Source organism: Erinaceus europaeus, chromosome 6 (genome assembly GCF_950295315.1).
Source record: "Erinaceus europaeus chromosome 6, mEriEur2.1, whole genome shotgun sequence".
NCBI classification, from domain to species: domain Eukaryota; kingdom Metazoa; phylum Chordata; class Mammalia; order Eulipotyphla; family Erinaceidae; genus Erinaceus; species Erinaceus europaeus.
In genome coordinates, this window is record NC_080167.1 from 5,364,656 (window position 1) to 5,379,635 (window position 14,980).

The 14,980-nt window shown below is 54.6% G+C and overlaps 1 protein-coding gene across 1 annotated transcript; it reads left to right on the forward strand.

Moving 5' to 3' along the window:
- Nucleotides 1–1,584: 1,584 nt before the first annotated feature.
- Nucleotides 1,585–9,586, forward strand: SELPLG (selectin P ligand). Its single transcript, XM_007525299.3, has 2 exons — nucleotides 1,585–1,712; nucleotides 7,885–9,586. The coding sequence occupies exon 2, from the start codon at nucleotides 7,890–7,892 to the stop codon at nucleotides 9,171–9,173; it is 1,284 nt and encodes a 427-aa protein (XP_007525361.1). The 5' UTR covers nucleotides 1,585–1,712; nucleotides 7,885–7,889; the 3' UTR covers nucleotides 9,174–9,586.
- Nucleotides 9,587–14,980: the final 5,394 nt, after the last annotated feature.

Below are 14,980 nucleotides of genomic sequence, written 5' to 3' on the forward strand. Positions count from 1 at the left end.
GCACATTGTAATATGTGCACTCAGCCGGGTGTGCCTTTCTTTCTTTCCTCTTTTCTTTTTTAAAATTTATTTATTTCCTTTTTGTTGCCCTTGTTTTTTCTTTAAATATTTATTTATTTATTTATTTCCTTTTGTTGGCCTTATTGTTTTATTGTCGTAGTTATTATTGTTGTCATTGCTGGATAGGACAGAGAGAAATGGAGAGAGGAGGGGAAGACAGAGAGGGGGAGAGAAAGATAGACACCTGCAGACCTGCTTCACCGCCTGGGAAGCGACTCCCCTGCAGGTGGGGAGCCGGGGGCTCGAACCAGGATGCTTATGCCAGTCCTTGCGCTTTGGGCCACCTGCGCTTAACCCGCTGCACTACTGCCTGACTCCCTCCCTTGTTTTTATTGTTGTTGCAGTTATTATTGTTGTAGTTAATATTGATGTTGTTGTTGTTGGATAGGACAGAGAGAAATGGAGAGAGGAGGGGAAGACAGAGAGGGGAAGAGAAAGACAGACACCTGCAGACCTGCTTCACCGCCTGTGAAGCGACTCCCCTGCAGGTGGGGAGCTGGGAGCTCGAACCAGGATGCTTAAGCCGGTTCTTTGCACTTTGCGCTTCATACGCTTAACCCGCTGAGCTACCGCCCGACTCCTTCCTCCTTCCTTCCTTCCTTCCTTCCTTCCTTCCTTCCTTCCTTCCTTCCTTTCTTTTAATTTGATAGGACAGGAAGAAATTAAGGGGAGAAGGGAAGATAGAGAGGGAGAAAGAGACACCTGCAGACCTGCTTTGCCACTTGTGAAGCTTCCCCACTGCATTAAGGCCAGACTCTGAGGCACCACCCTTCCTCCACAAGGGGTTGCTCTGCCCTCGCCCGGGACCCACCCTCTGCCACCCACCCACCCAGTGTGGGTGGGGTCCCCTCCCTGCCTCACCCCCAGGTGACATGCATGTATGTTGTAATGGCCTGTTGCTGTGTTTTCTTGCCCCCACTCCCACCCAGATGAAAAGCCACAGAAGGACTTAGCCCAGAGCAACCCCACCCCACTCCTGAGTAGTTGCCCCCACCCCCAGCACCAGAAGCCAGGGGAGCAAATCAGGAGAGAAAGCAAGTCCCTACGTGTCAAGACAGCAGGTGACACAGGAACCCACAGGCCAGAGGCCCAGGCACATCCCTGGTACCACCAGGAACCAGAGCAGCCCCGTCAGAGGGTCAGGTCAAGTCAGATCAGGTCCCCAGAGAGGTCCCCAGGCGGCCCCTGTGCACGGGGAGCCATCCTCGAGTCCCTAAAGAGTGGCCACACCATCCCTGCCACTCCATGTTAGGCCACCCACCTCCTCCCTTCCAGGGTGGGGTCCCCTTCCTCCCAGGTTCCCCCCCATGGCCGTCTTCTGCAGGGTGTGGGGGGTCCCCTCCCCCAGCAAGTTTCCTAGTGGCTGTTGGTGTTTTCACGGTTGTGACTGCATCAGGCCCAGCTGCCTGGCCGCCCTCTCCCCACCAGTCCCATCATCAGCACTGTCACCAAGCTGTCACAAACAAGGGGGCGTGGGTGTCACGTGGCCATCTGAGTAACCGCTCTCGCTTCCTCCTTCAGCACATAGCCGTTGGGGTTGGTGGCTGGGGGGCCACGGCCGCCACTGGCAGTGTGGCCTGGGTCCTCAGCGCCAAGGCGGGGAAGCCACTTCTTGGGCCCACGCAACAGCCGTCCATGGTCTGCTGAGCGTGGTAAGTGATAAAACCACAGGAAAGGGCCCAGGGGCACTGGGGGCTGTAGACCCAGGGGAGGACAGGCTCAGCTCCAGGGGTTCAGGGCCCAGCTCCACCCTGGCTGGTGGCCTCATCGTGTCTCTTCCCAGTCCTGGCCCCTTCTACTTCCAGCCCACAGGCCGGGGCATTCTGAATTCTGGATAATTCCAGCTCCGGGGTATTTCTATGCAAACAGACCCCTTCTCCACTCCATACACTCCTCTCCTGCGAGGAAACTAAGAGGAAACTGAGGCCCAGAGCACTGGAGAAGGGATTTGCTCAGAGCTCAGCTGGGGCTGAGCTTGGGGGTCCTCGGCAAAGAGAAGGGGTACAGGGTGTATCTTGGAGCCAGAAAGGTGTGGCTTCCAAAACTGCAGCCATCAGACTTGGGTGAAGATTGAGAATGTGGGGCTGGGGATGAAGAGACAGAATAGCAGCTCTGCAAAAAGACTCTCATGCCTGAGACTGTGAGGCCCCAGGTTCTGTCCCTGCCCCCCCCCCCAACACACACACACCATTACCACCATCAGCCAGAGCTGAGCAGGGCTCTGGGGGAAAAATACATAAATAAAAAAGGATTGTGTGAGGCTGACAGTTGTTTGCAGTGGATGAAAAGATCAGCATCAGTAACACAGCCAGTAATGGTGATTGGCTAGTTTGAACTTGGAGTTCTATGGGGGGGGGGGGTGCTGGGAGCTGAGGCAAAGCTTCTCCGCACACACACACACACTCAGGTCACTGGGATTCTCACCCTGTCTCTCCTGTCTCTTCACTTCCCCATCTCTGCCTTTAAAGTTAGGGCCAGGTGTCCCCATGGTAGGGGCTGTGGAGGTGGCCTGGGGCCTGGGGTGGCTTGGCTTCCTTCGATGGCTGGACTGGCCGCACCCAACACGGAATGCTTCCTCACCAGACTCAGCCAGCAGCCAGGGGCTCAGAGCTTGGCCTGTGGAAGGGACAGAGCTGTTGTTCAGCTGCTTGGGGGAGAGGGAGTTGTCTGTCTGTCTGTCTGCTTGCCCGCCAGTCTGTCTGCACAGTGTCCTCAGAGCCCCACCAGCTGCTGCCCTGGAACCAGTCAGAGACCTCCCTGAACCCCCTAGCCAGCAAGCGAGCGAGAGCCACCGCTGCTGCTTCTTCCTTAAGATTCGTTTTGCTTATTTGATGAGATAGGGAGTTCACTCGAGGGCTGCAGAGACAGCATCATGGTTCTGCAAAAGACTCTCATACCTGAGGCTCTGAGGTCTCAGATTCAATCCCCAGTACCGCCACCAGCCAGAGTAGAGCAGGGCTCTCTGGTCCCCCCATTATACCCCACCTCTCTTTCTCTGTATCTCTCTCATTAAAATAAAGTAAAATATTTTTTATATTTATTTATTGATTCCCTTTTGTTGCCCTAGTTGTTTTTTAATATTTATTTATTTATTCCCTTTTGTCGCCCTTGTTGTTTTACTGTTGTAGTTATTATTGATGTCGTCATTGTTGGATAGGACAGAGAGAAATGGAGAGAGGAGGGGAAGACAGAGAGAGAGGGGGAGAGAAAGATAGACACCTGCAGACCTGCTTCACCGCTTGTGAAGCGACTCCCCTGAAGGTGGGAAGCTGGGGGCTTGAACCGGGATCCTCACGCTGGTCCTTGAACTTGGCGCCACGTGCGCTTAACTCACTGCACTGCTACCCGACTCCCGCCCTAGTTGTTTTGATTGTAGTTATTATTGTTGTTATTGATGTCATTGTTGGATAGGACAGAGAGAAATGGAGAGAGGAGGGGAAGACAGAGGGAGAGAGAAAGACAGACACCTGCAGACCTGCTTCACCACCTGTGAAGTGACTCCCCTGCAGGTGGGGAGCCGGGGGCTCAAACCGGGATCCTTCCCCGGTCGTTGTGCTTTATACCACCTGCGCTTAACCCGCTGTGCTACAGCCCGACTCCCAGTAAAATATATTTTTTAAAGTTCACTCGAATGGTTGGGGTCAGGCAGTGGGGCACCTGGTTAAGTTCATACATTACAAGGCAAAAGGACCAGGTTCAAGCCCCTAGCTCACACCTACAGGGGGAAAGCTTCATGAATGGATCTCTCTGTTTCTCTCCCTCTCTATATCTCCCTCCCCTCTCAATGACTCTCTCTCTATATCCAATAATAAATAAATAAATAAAATATTATATATTAATTTTTTTTCCACTCAAGACTGACTGAGATAGAGCCAGAGGCCCTCTCTGGTATGCACAGTGCCGGGGATCAAACTGGGAGCCTAGGACAGGCAAGTCCTGCGCTCTACCAGCTGAGCTGTTAGACACTAAGAGCCAGGAACACTGCCTGGGCAATCCTGGGTGGCTTCTTGAGGGAGGAAGTGTTTGCTATGGCCATGTTCACAGGAGAGGTGACCATGAGTGGGCTCCGGAGGGAGGTCATCCAGGCTCAGGTTCCGCTCCCTCTCTGACCACGGGACACTCGGTTCCAGATAGGCCTCGGTTCCCCCCCCCAACTTTCACGAGGGGCTGTCTTGTAAGAACCACACCCAGTGTGCTATCTAATCTCACAAACCAGGGCCAGGGGTGTGTCACCACTGTCCCAGGCGCCGCCTTTGCCCTTGTCCTTGTCTCCAGACCATGACCCTGCAGCTCAGCTCAGAGAGGTGGCTCAGTTCCCAGAGACCACACAGCTGTGAGCCCCAGGACAGGGTCTGGATCTGACTCCATGGGAGGTGGGGGATCTCCCCTCACGAGGCCTTGGTTTGACCTCCTTGTCAATTTGGAGGCTCTCCCACCGCAGAGCCACTCTATTGCACCCCAGGAACCTCCCCCTTTCAGGTCCTAAGGTTCCAGGTCATGAACACGGAGCCCCGTGGGGGTGCTTTTCTGAGCTCTTTGGGGTGGGAGCACAGGGTGAGGGGCTCTGGAGCTGGGGTGCAGTCAGGTGGGGCTCAGACAAGAAGTGGCCTGGTTTTGGGGTAAAGCACAGGAAACAGAGACTGATGGGATGTGGGGTGTCCTCCTGCCTCTGGCCCCCTCACCTGCCAGTGAGTCCCGGCTGCCATCGGGGACAGAGGAGGTGATAGGTGGGCCTGAGGAAGCGAGGTCACCACCCCCGAGTCCCGGAGCCCCACTGGCTCTTGTTGGGGGTGCAGAATGACCCCTGAAGTGACCATCCTCCATAGGGTACTTGGGGTTCTGTCACCAGGTTGTGAGCCTTGCAATCCCACAGCGCCCAGGGACCCTTCATATCTATCCTCTTTTCCTTTAAGTCTCAGAAAGAGAGAGACAGAGAGAGGGGAGACACCACAGCAGTATTCCACTGCGTGTGGAGCTTCCTCTGGTGCTGCTGTGCATGGTGTTCCCATGTGGTGCCAGGGGCTTGAATCTATCCTGTGGCCGGAGAAAGAGAGAGAGAGAATGGACTTAGTAGGTAGGGTGCCTGCCCTATGTGCAGTCCAAGTCCGGGGACCAAAGGAACCTCCAGAATGGGGGAGATGGGACATTGGTTCTGGGCATCCCCGGGGTACCCCCTCTTATCTCTGCCCTAACCACTCTGGAAGGACGTCAGGTCTCCAGGCCCTGAGTTGAACCTTGTTTCCTCTGGGCCTCTGTCCATAGCTCCTCTGGGGGCCCCCTGTAGCACACCCCCTGCTGGATGTCTGTGGGGACCCCTCCCGCATCAGCCGGAATCTCAGCATCTCCTCTGATGCTATAGCACCGAGTTTACTGATGGGGTAACCAAGGTTCCAAGAGGGAGACAAGACCCGCTGAGGGCACAGAGCTGAGGGGTCCCAGACTCCCCCGAGTCCGCATGCAGGGGGCTGTGGAGGGCTGAGCCCCTAAGCCCTGGAAAGGCTTCTGTGCTGCCCCCTTCCACCATCACGAAGCTGATGGTCAATGGGAGGGGGTTAGAAGGTAGAGAAAGGGGAGAGGTAGCAGAGGGTTAAGCGCAGGTGGCGCAAAGCGCAAGGACTGGCATAAGGATCCCAGTTCAAGCCCCCGGCTCTCCACCTGCAGGGGAGTCGCTTCACAGGCGGTGAAGCAGGTCAGCAGGTGTCTGTCTTTCTCTCCCCCTCTCTGTCTTCCCCTCCTCTCTCCATTTCTCTCTGTCCTATCCAACAAGGATAAAACAATAATAACTACAACAATAAAACAACAAGGGCAACAAAAAGGAATAAATAAATAAATATTTTTTTAAAAAGGGGGCTGGGGAGATAGCATAATGGTTATGCAAACACTCTCATGCCTGATGCTCCTAAGTCCCAGGTTCAATCCCCCGCACCACCATAAGCCAGAGCTAAGCAGTGCTCTGGTGTTTCTCTCTCTCTCTCTCTCTCTCTCTCTCTCTCTGCATCTCTCTCAATAATAAAATAAAGTAAAATAAATTTTTTTAAAAAAGAAAGAAAAAATAGAAAGTAGAGAAAGGGGGGCTGGGCGGTAGTGCAGCGGGTTAAGCACACATGGCGCAAAGCGCAAGGACTGGCACAAGGATCCTGTTTCAAGCCCCGGGCTCCCCACCTGCAGGGGAGGTCGCTTCACAGGCGATGAAGCAGGTCTGCAGGTGTCTGTCTTTCTCTCCCCCCTCTCTGTCTTCCCCTCCTCTCTCCATTTCTCTCTGTCCTAGCCAACAACAACAATGATAAACAATAAGGGCAACAAAAGGGGGAAAATGGCCTCCAAGGGCAGTGGATTTGTAGTGCAGGCACCGAGCCCCTGCAAAAAACCCTGGAGAGGGAGGAGAAGGGGGAGGGGGAGGAGGAATAAACGGTATCACAGCAGGACTGGGCGATCCTGGGGGCTTCCAGGCACCAGGGAGCAGGCAGTCTCCGGGGACAGACCCCAGGTTTCCTTTGCAGAGTGACACCCTCCCGCGAGGCCCCTCCCTTCATTCCAGGAAGTAGCAGAGGCTCTGCCTTCCAGGAACCCAGCGCAGGGGAGTGGGGCGTGGGTGGGAGTCCTCGCAGTTATGAAAGAACCTTCCACTCGCCCGGCCCCTTCCTGCTGAGCCCCCGCCCCTCCGGCACCACAGCTTAAAACCACGCTGACATCACAGGGGCTCTGGGGTTCGCTCTGTGTCTCCAGAGGGTCTTGCTCATAAATAAGCATTTTTTATTTTACTTTTATTTATTATTGGATAGAGACAGAAATTGAGAGGGGAGGAAAAATGGAGAGAGACAGAGAGACACCTGCAGCCCTGCCTCACCTCTTGTGAAGCTTTCCCCCTGCAGGTGGGGACCAGGGGCTGGAACCCTGATCCTTATGCATGGTAACATGCACCCGACTGAATGTGCCACCACTGGGCCTACAATTTTTTTTTTCTTTTGCCTCCAGGGTTATTGCTGGGGCGCGGTGGCTGTACTAAGAATCCACTGTTTCTGGAGGCTGTTGTTTCCCCTTTTGTTGCCTTTATTGTTTATTGTTGTTGTTATTGTTACTGTTGCCGTTCTTTGTAGGATAGGACAGAGAAATGGAGACGGGGGGGGGGGGGACAGAGCAGGAGAGAAAGATAGACACCTGCAGACCTGCTTCACCGCCTTTGGGGTGACACTCAGCAGGTGGGGAACCCGGAGCTTGAACTGGAATCCTTCAACCGGTCCTTGCGCTTTTCATCATGTGTGCTTAACCCTTTGTACAAATTATAGATATAGATATAGATCTTTTCTCTCCGTCTCTCTCTTTTGGCCTCCAGGGTTATCACTGGGGCTCAGTGCCTGGGTAATTAATCCACCACTCCTGGTGGCCATTTTTTCCTTTTTATTTATTTTTTCCCCTTCTCCTTATTTTATTGAATAAGACAGAGAAGGAATTGATAGGCAGGGGGCGGGGGAGAGAGGGAGAGAGACCTGTTTCACTGCTTGCGAGCTCAGGTGATGACTGTGGGCTTGAACCTGAGTCCTTGTGCACAGTACTTATGTGAGCTTAACCGGGTTACACCACCGCCTACCCCTCTATATTTTTTAATAATAGAGCCAGAGAGAACCAAAAGCAAGGGTTTGAATTAAAAGGGACCAGGAGACAAGTGGGGCCCCTGTGCCCGTCTTGAGTGGGGTCAGGACTACACAAGCTGTCATGGGGGCTCTGTCCTGTGCCGGACCTGTGCCAACCGGATGCCAGGCTCAGCACCCAGGATGGCACTGGGGGGCTATAGTCCTGACATCCTTCTGTCCATGTGTCCCTCAGGTGCCATGCCTCTGCCGCTCCTGCTGCTGCTGCTCACTCTGCTGGACCCCAGCAGTCACCTCCAACCCTGGGGTCCCCGGGGTGCAGGTGCGGAGGTGGCCACGGAGCCCCCAAACATCCGGAACCGGAGGCAGGTGACTGAGTGGGATCCAATGGAGGAAGACTATGATTCAGTACCCACAGACCCCCCAGAAATCCTGGAGAACAGCACCTCAGCCATGACCCCTCAGCTACCAAATGAGACAACAACACAGGTGCAGGGCAGCTCCCAGCTCAGCACGCTGGAGATGGCCACCGGGGACCCTGCTGGCCTGGAGAATGGGACACAGACTCCGACTGTGGCAGCAGACACTCGGGGGACTCTGGCCACCGAACCGGCCACTGCGGCCCCTCTTCTCCCAGTGGCTGTGTTCACTCAGAGGGCTCCATTGACAGAGCTGGTCACCACAGAAGCCCTGTCTACGGGGCCGGCAACCACAGAGGCTATAACCACAGGACCAGCAGCCACATGGGCTGTAACCATGGGACCAGCAGCCACAGAAGCTATAACCACAGGACCAGCTGCCACGGAAGCTCTGTCCACGGGGCTGGCCGCCATGGAAGCTGTAACCACAGGACCAGCAGCCACAGGGGCTGTAACCATGGGACCAGCAGCCACGGAAGCTGTGACCACAGGGCAAGCAGCCACAGAAGCTATAACCACAGGACCAGCTGCCACAGAAGCTCTGTCCACGGGGCCGGCCACCACAGAAGCTGTAACCATGGGACCAGCAGCCAAGGAAGCTATAACCACAGGACCAGCTGCCACGGAAGCTCTGTCCACGGGGCTAATAGTCATGGAAGCTGTAACCACAGAATCCACTCCCAGAGACATCCTGTCCTTCGTCCCAGTGGCCATAGAGGCTCAGTCCACAGAAGCCCCCGCCACAGTGGCTGATGGCCTGGCAGCAGTAGGCAACCTGGCGAGCCTCAGCCCCCCACGGGCCCAGGACCGCATCCCCGTGAAGCAGTGCCTGTTGGCCATCCTCATCCTGGCACTGGTGGCCACCATCTTCCTGGTGTGCACCGTGGTGCTGGCGGTGCGTCTGTCCCGTCGCAATCACATGTACCCTGTGCGTAGCTACTCGCCCACCGAGATGGTCTGCATCTCATCCCTGTTGCCCGAGGGGGGGGACGGGGCGGCTGCGGCCAACGGGGCCCTGGCTGGCGCCAAGAGCCAGGGCCCCAAGGCAGAGGCGGGGGAGGAACGGGAGGGTGATGACCTGACCCTGCACAGCTTCCTCCCGTAGCTGCCACCACGGGCCCCAGGCCACGGGACGGGGCTGAGGGCAGGGATCTGGCAGCCCTGTCCTCCCTCACTGCTTCCTGCCCACTCACACCGAGGAGACCCTGCACCCACCCCATCCTCCATCCTCTCACGCAGGAAGGGAAGGGGTGGGCCGGACCAAGGCTGCCTAAGCCCACTGACTGGCCTCCCGTGTCCAGGTTACCCTGTCCTGCCCATCGTGTCCCCTGCCATCTCTGTCCCGCTCAGAGGAGCACCGGCTGCCAGCCTGGGCGACAGTGCAGACACCCTCAGTGTAGGAGGGAGCAGTGCTTGCAGGCCTGAGGCCTGTGTTCCCAGTCCCCCTGAACTCATGTGCCAGGGAGCCTGTCTCTCTGTCCCTCTCAGTGATGAATAAATACATAAACCTGTAAATAAGTAAGTGGTGGTGGTGAGTGAATCAGTGGTAACTGAAGGATTCCAGGTAGCAGCCTCCATCCCCCAAAACCCCCCTGGGAGTTCTCTGTTGTCCCAGTCCCCTTCCAGAAGCTTCCAGGGGTCCCATGTCAGCCCCAGCCCTCCAGAAGTCCCCCCTGGTGGTCCTGTGCAGACCCCAGCCCCCCATAAGCCCCTGCACGGGCTGTTGGGTTGAAGCCTATCTTGTCTTTTGGGCACTGGGGCTCAGGGACTCAGAGACTCAGGTCCTTGGGGGACATCAGAGAAGCCCTCCCCCGGGACCTTGCTACCCCTTCCTTCTTGGAGGAGCATCTGGTTTCCCTGCGGGTCAGGGGGAAGAGAAGCCCCCCTCAGTTCAGCTCAGCTCAGCTTGGCTGGCGAGGCACCAGGTTCACCGTGCCGGTGAGGACATTTCCGGGAATTGCCAGCAGGGGGCGTCCGTCACCTGTGCTGGGAGCAGGTAGCTCCCGGGTCTGACCTTGGGGAGGCAGAAGGCTCCAGGCAGCGTGGCTCAGGCCTGGGTGGATCTGTGCCTGGGTTGCATCTGTGCATTGGCAGGGCTTATGGATTCCTTGGTGGAAGCTTGGGGACCATCCCTCGAGATGAGAGGGGACACACACATCCAATGTGGCTTGTTCCCCAGTGGACACATGAAGCTCAGTGAGGCCATTGGAGGCCAGCAGGGCTCCCCCCATGCCCCAGCCCTGTCCCCCAGCTGACCTTCACACCAGAGTCACCCCATGAGTTCCCTCCCACACCTCAGGGCAGGGGACACACGTTCCCTTCACAGAAGAGGAGACCAAGGTTCAGAGAGGCAGGAGCCTGAGGCCCCAGGCTCCCCTCTGCTGCAAGTGAGCCCTGGTGTCCTTGAGGCCATGCGGGGTTCTGGGGGAATCCCGGGGCCCTTGCTGACCTGTCCTGGTGCCTGGAAGTCCCCAGCCCGCCACCCTGGGTGACCCGACGGGGGGGGGGGGGCGAAGGTGGCTCAAATGTGACCCAGCCCCTCCCTGTGAGCTCAGGGCACCTCAGATTGGGGTCAGGGACACAGGGACACAGGGCAGGAGACCAGCTGGTCCTGTCCACCCAACCCCTGCCAAACCTCTAGGCCTACAGCCATTCATCACCCGCTGGGTCAGTGGGGGCTCTGGCTGGCTGGGGAAACTGAGGCTCAGCAAGCTGTCCACTGGCAGCCAGGTTGTAACCTCCCCCTGCCCCCCAAAGCAGACTGTCAACTTCAGCTCCCAGCCTGGGAGGAAGACAGGGAGACAGGAAGTGGGGTGGGGGTGACTTGCTTCCTGGGGGCCCCTTTTCTCTTAGAGCAGAATCAGGCAGCAACTCCCCAAACTCTCCCCACCCTCCTCGTGGCCACACTGTGACGGGGTGTCCTGTCCACTCTGCTGGGCACCGTGCCATGGCTGAGGCCAAGGAATCTGGATGCCCTGGGGTGCCCAGGGGGTTGAGGTCAGGAGGCACAGACTACCCCCCCAGACGATCATGCGGGTGTGTGGGGGGGGCAAAGCAGGCTCTGGCTTATTCTGTGTCCCTGAGGGTCCTAGGGGCAGGAGGGGACAGGATGTGCTGCTGCTGACTAGGCAGGAGGTTCCAGGCATAGTGACCCAGGCCAGCATGGGGGTGCCCAGTGCAGAGATGGTTGGGAGGGCAGGTGGGAGCTGGGGGTGGGCTGGGAGGCCCTGTGGCCACCACGGCCCCAGGCCTGAGAGTTGGTTCTCTAACAGGCTGAGCTAGCTCTCTGGCCCTGTTTTATTTGTTTTCAGCATTTATTTGTTATAGGATAGAGACAGAGAGAAATTGAGAGGGTTGGGTAAATAGGGAGGGAGAGAAACAGAGAGACACCTGCAGCCCTGCTTCACCACTCCTGAAGTGAAGCTTTCCCCCTGCAGGTGGGGACCAGGGGCTTGAACCCGAGTCCTTGCACATTGGAACATGTGCACACTACCATGAGGCCCATCACATCTAGGATTTTAAACTTCTATTTTTTTTTAATTTTTAAAAAATATTTATTTATTCCCTTTTGTTGCCCTTATTTTTCATTGTTGTTATAGTTATTATTGTTATTGATGTTGTTGTTAGATAGGACAGAGAGAAATGGAGAGGGGAGGAGAAGACAGAGAGGGGGAGAGAAAGACAGACACCTGCAGACCTGCTTCAAACTGCAGACCTGTGAAGCGACCCCCTGCAGGTGGGGAGCCGGGGGCTCGAACCGGGATCCTTGTGCCGTCCTTGCGCTTTGTGCCACGTGCGCTTAACCCGCTGCACTACCGCCTGACTCCCCTGAACTTCTATTATAGCATATATAGAAATTTTACATAAGGAATTGTTGGAGCTGGGCAGTGGAGCACCCTGTTAAGCGCACACAGTACTAAGCGCAAGGACCCAGGTGCCAGCGCTCCCCACAACCCTGCTCCCCATCAGCAAGGGGGCTCGCTTCACAAGCAGTAAAGCAGGTCTGCCGGTGGGTGTCTCTCTGTCTCTCTCCCTCTCTATATACCCCTCCTTTCTCAATTTCTCTCTGTCCTAGGCAATAAAAATGGAAAAAATGGCCACCAAGAGCAGCGGCTTGATAGTGCTGGCACTGAGCTCCAGCGATAACTTTGGAGGGGAAAATGGTTCAGAGCAAATATCTCATAGTTTTTACTTCAGTGCTGCTGAATATTTGGAGAGCAGGGGTATCACCTGGGAATATCCCAGTGTCTCTCTGGAAGTATTGTTGGCCCCTCCCTCCCTCCCTCCATTCCTTCCTTCCTTCCTTCCTTCCTTCCTTTCTTCCTTTCTTTCTCTCATTCATTGAGGGCCTTAATGCTTTACAGTGCAGTCATTGCTATACGAGTAAAATTTTATTATACACCAGCATCCAAGTTCGACATCCTGGAGGAAACACTCACGAAAGACATGTCTCTGATATCTGATGACTGTAAAAAATGGCGACTAATCCCTAGCACTGCAAAAACGGTATCCTCTGTTTTCCATCTACACCGTGCCTCGGCCTCACGTGAGCTTAATGTGCAGCTTGGCGATACGAGAATCCGGCATGAAGCCCAGCCAGTCTATCTTGGCGTTACTCTCGATCGCACTCTGTCATTTCACAAACATCTCATAAAAACTGCAGCAAAGGTGGGCGCGAGGAATAACATCATTGCAAGACTGGCCAGCTCCTCATGGGGCGCGAGCGCTTCCACACTACGATCATCATCTCTGGCATTATGCTATTCCACTGCAGAATACTGTGCCCCAGTATGGTTCCGTAGCCCCCATGTCCACTTGGTCGATTCCAAATTATATTCCTCCATGAGGATCATTTCTGGAACCATCCGTTCCACCCCGGTTCCATGGCTGCCAGTTCTTAGCCACATCACCCCGCCAGATATTCGTCGGGATGCGGCATCATCTAAGTTCATTTCCCACGTCTACACTCGACCGGACCTGCCAATCTACGCGGATATCTTCGCCCACCCTGTTCAACGCTTGACGTCTTGTCACCCAATCTGGTCCCCTACGCCTGCACTGAACTTCTCTGTTCCAGACTCTTGGAAACAGAGTTGGCAGTCAGCTGAGGTCAAGAACAAACACCTCATCACAGACCCTGCAAGCGTCAACCCGGCTTTGACCTAGCACGTTATGATTGGGCCCTCCTCAATCGCTATCCAACAGGCCATGGCCGGTGCGCCACTATGTTCCATCGCTGGGGAGCCAGAGACGACCCGAACTGCCCCTGCGGCTCCAGACAGACTATGACCCACATAGTCAACGACTGCCACCTCTCCAGATTCAAAGGAGGTCTCGAAACTTTACATCAGGCTCAGTCTGACGCTGTTGACTGGCTACGGAAGAAGGACAAACGCTAGAAGAAGAAGAATACACCAGCACCCCACAGTTCTCTTCCACCCTCCCTCATCTTTACTCTTCATTTTATTTTTCCCCAGAGCCATACTCAGCGCTGGCTAATGGTGGTGGTAGGCATTGAACCTGAGAACTCAGGGTCATCTTTTTTAAAAAATATTTTTTATTCCCTTTTGTTGCCCTTGTTGTTTTTATTGTTGTAGTTATTGATGTCGTCGTTGTTGGATAGGATAGAGAGAAATGGAGAGAGGAGGGAAAGACAGAGAGGGGGAGAGAAAGACAGACACCTGCAGATCTGCTTCACCACCTGTGAAGCGACTCCCCTGCAGGTGGGGAGCCGGGGGCTTGAACCAGGATCCTTACGGTGGTCCTTGCACTTGCTTTGTGCCACCTGTGCTTAACCTGCTGCGCTACCACCCGACTCCCAGGAGCATCTTTTTAAAGAACCATTATGTTGCCTCCCCAGCCCCCAATCTTTCTTCTCTCTCTGTTTTAAATGTTTTTTATGATATTTTAATTATCTTTATTTTATTTATTGGATAGACACAGGCAGAAATCTAGAGGGAAGGGAGATAAAGAAGGAGAGAGATGAAGAGAGAGATGAAGATGAAGAGAGATGAAGAGCAAAGCTTTCCCCCTGTAGGTAGGGACTGGGAACTAAAACCTAGGTTCTTGCGTATTGTAACCTGCACTCAGCCACCACCTGGCTCCCTTTTTTTAAAAAAAAGTTTTTTATTATCTTTATTTATTGGATAAAGACAATCAGAAGTCAAGAGGACTTGCGAAGAGCAAGGACCAGCACAAGGATCCCAGTTTGAGCTCTCGGCTCCCCACCTGCAGGGGAGTCGCTTCACAGGCGGTGAAGCAGGTCTGCAGGTGTCTGTCTTTCTCTCCCCCTCTCTGTCTTCCCCTCCTCTCTCCATTTCTCTCTGTCCTGTCTAACAACGATGACATCAATGACAACAACAGCTATGACAACAATAAAAAAATCAGGGCAGCAAAAGAGAAAATAAATAAATATAAAAAAATTGGGGAGTCGGGCAGTAGCACAGCAGGTTAAGTGCATGTGGCACAAAGCGCAAGGACCGGTGTAAGGATCCTGGTTCGAGCCCCAGCTCCCCACCTGCAGGGGAGTCGCTTCACAGACAGTGAAGCAGGTCTGCAGGTGTCTATCTTTCCCCCTCTCTGTCTTCCCCATCTCTCTCCATTTCTCTCTGTCCTATCCAACAACGACAACATCAATAACAACCACAATAATAACTACAACAATAAAAACATTAAGGGCAACAAAAGGGAATAAATAAATATTAATAAGAAAAATTTTTTTAATTAAAAAAAAAGTCAAGAGGTGTCTGGCAGCCCCCCTGCTCTGACGCTGTGGTCTATTTACATCATCATTGTTTTGCCTGAGACCCGCCCTGCCTACAGGGTGTCGGTTAATCCCACTGGTTAGAACCTTCTCAGCAGCTGCTATGGAAGCTTGCTACCTTCGCACTATTTTCTCCACGCCTCTCCTAG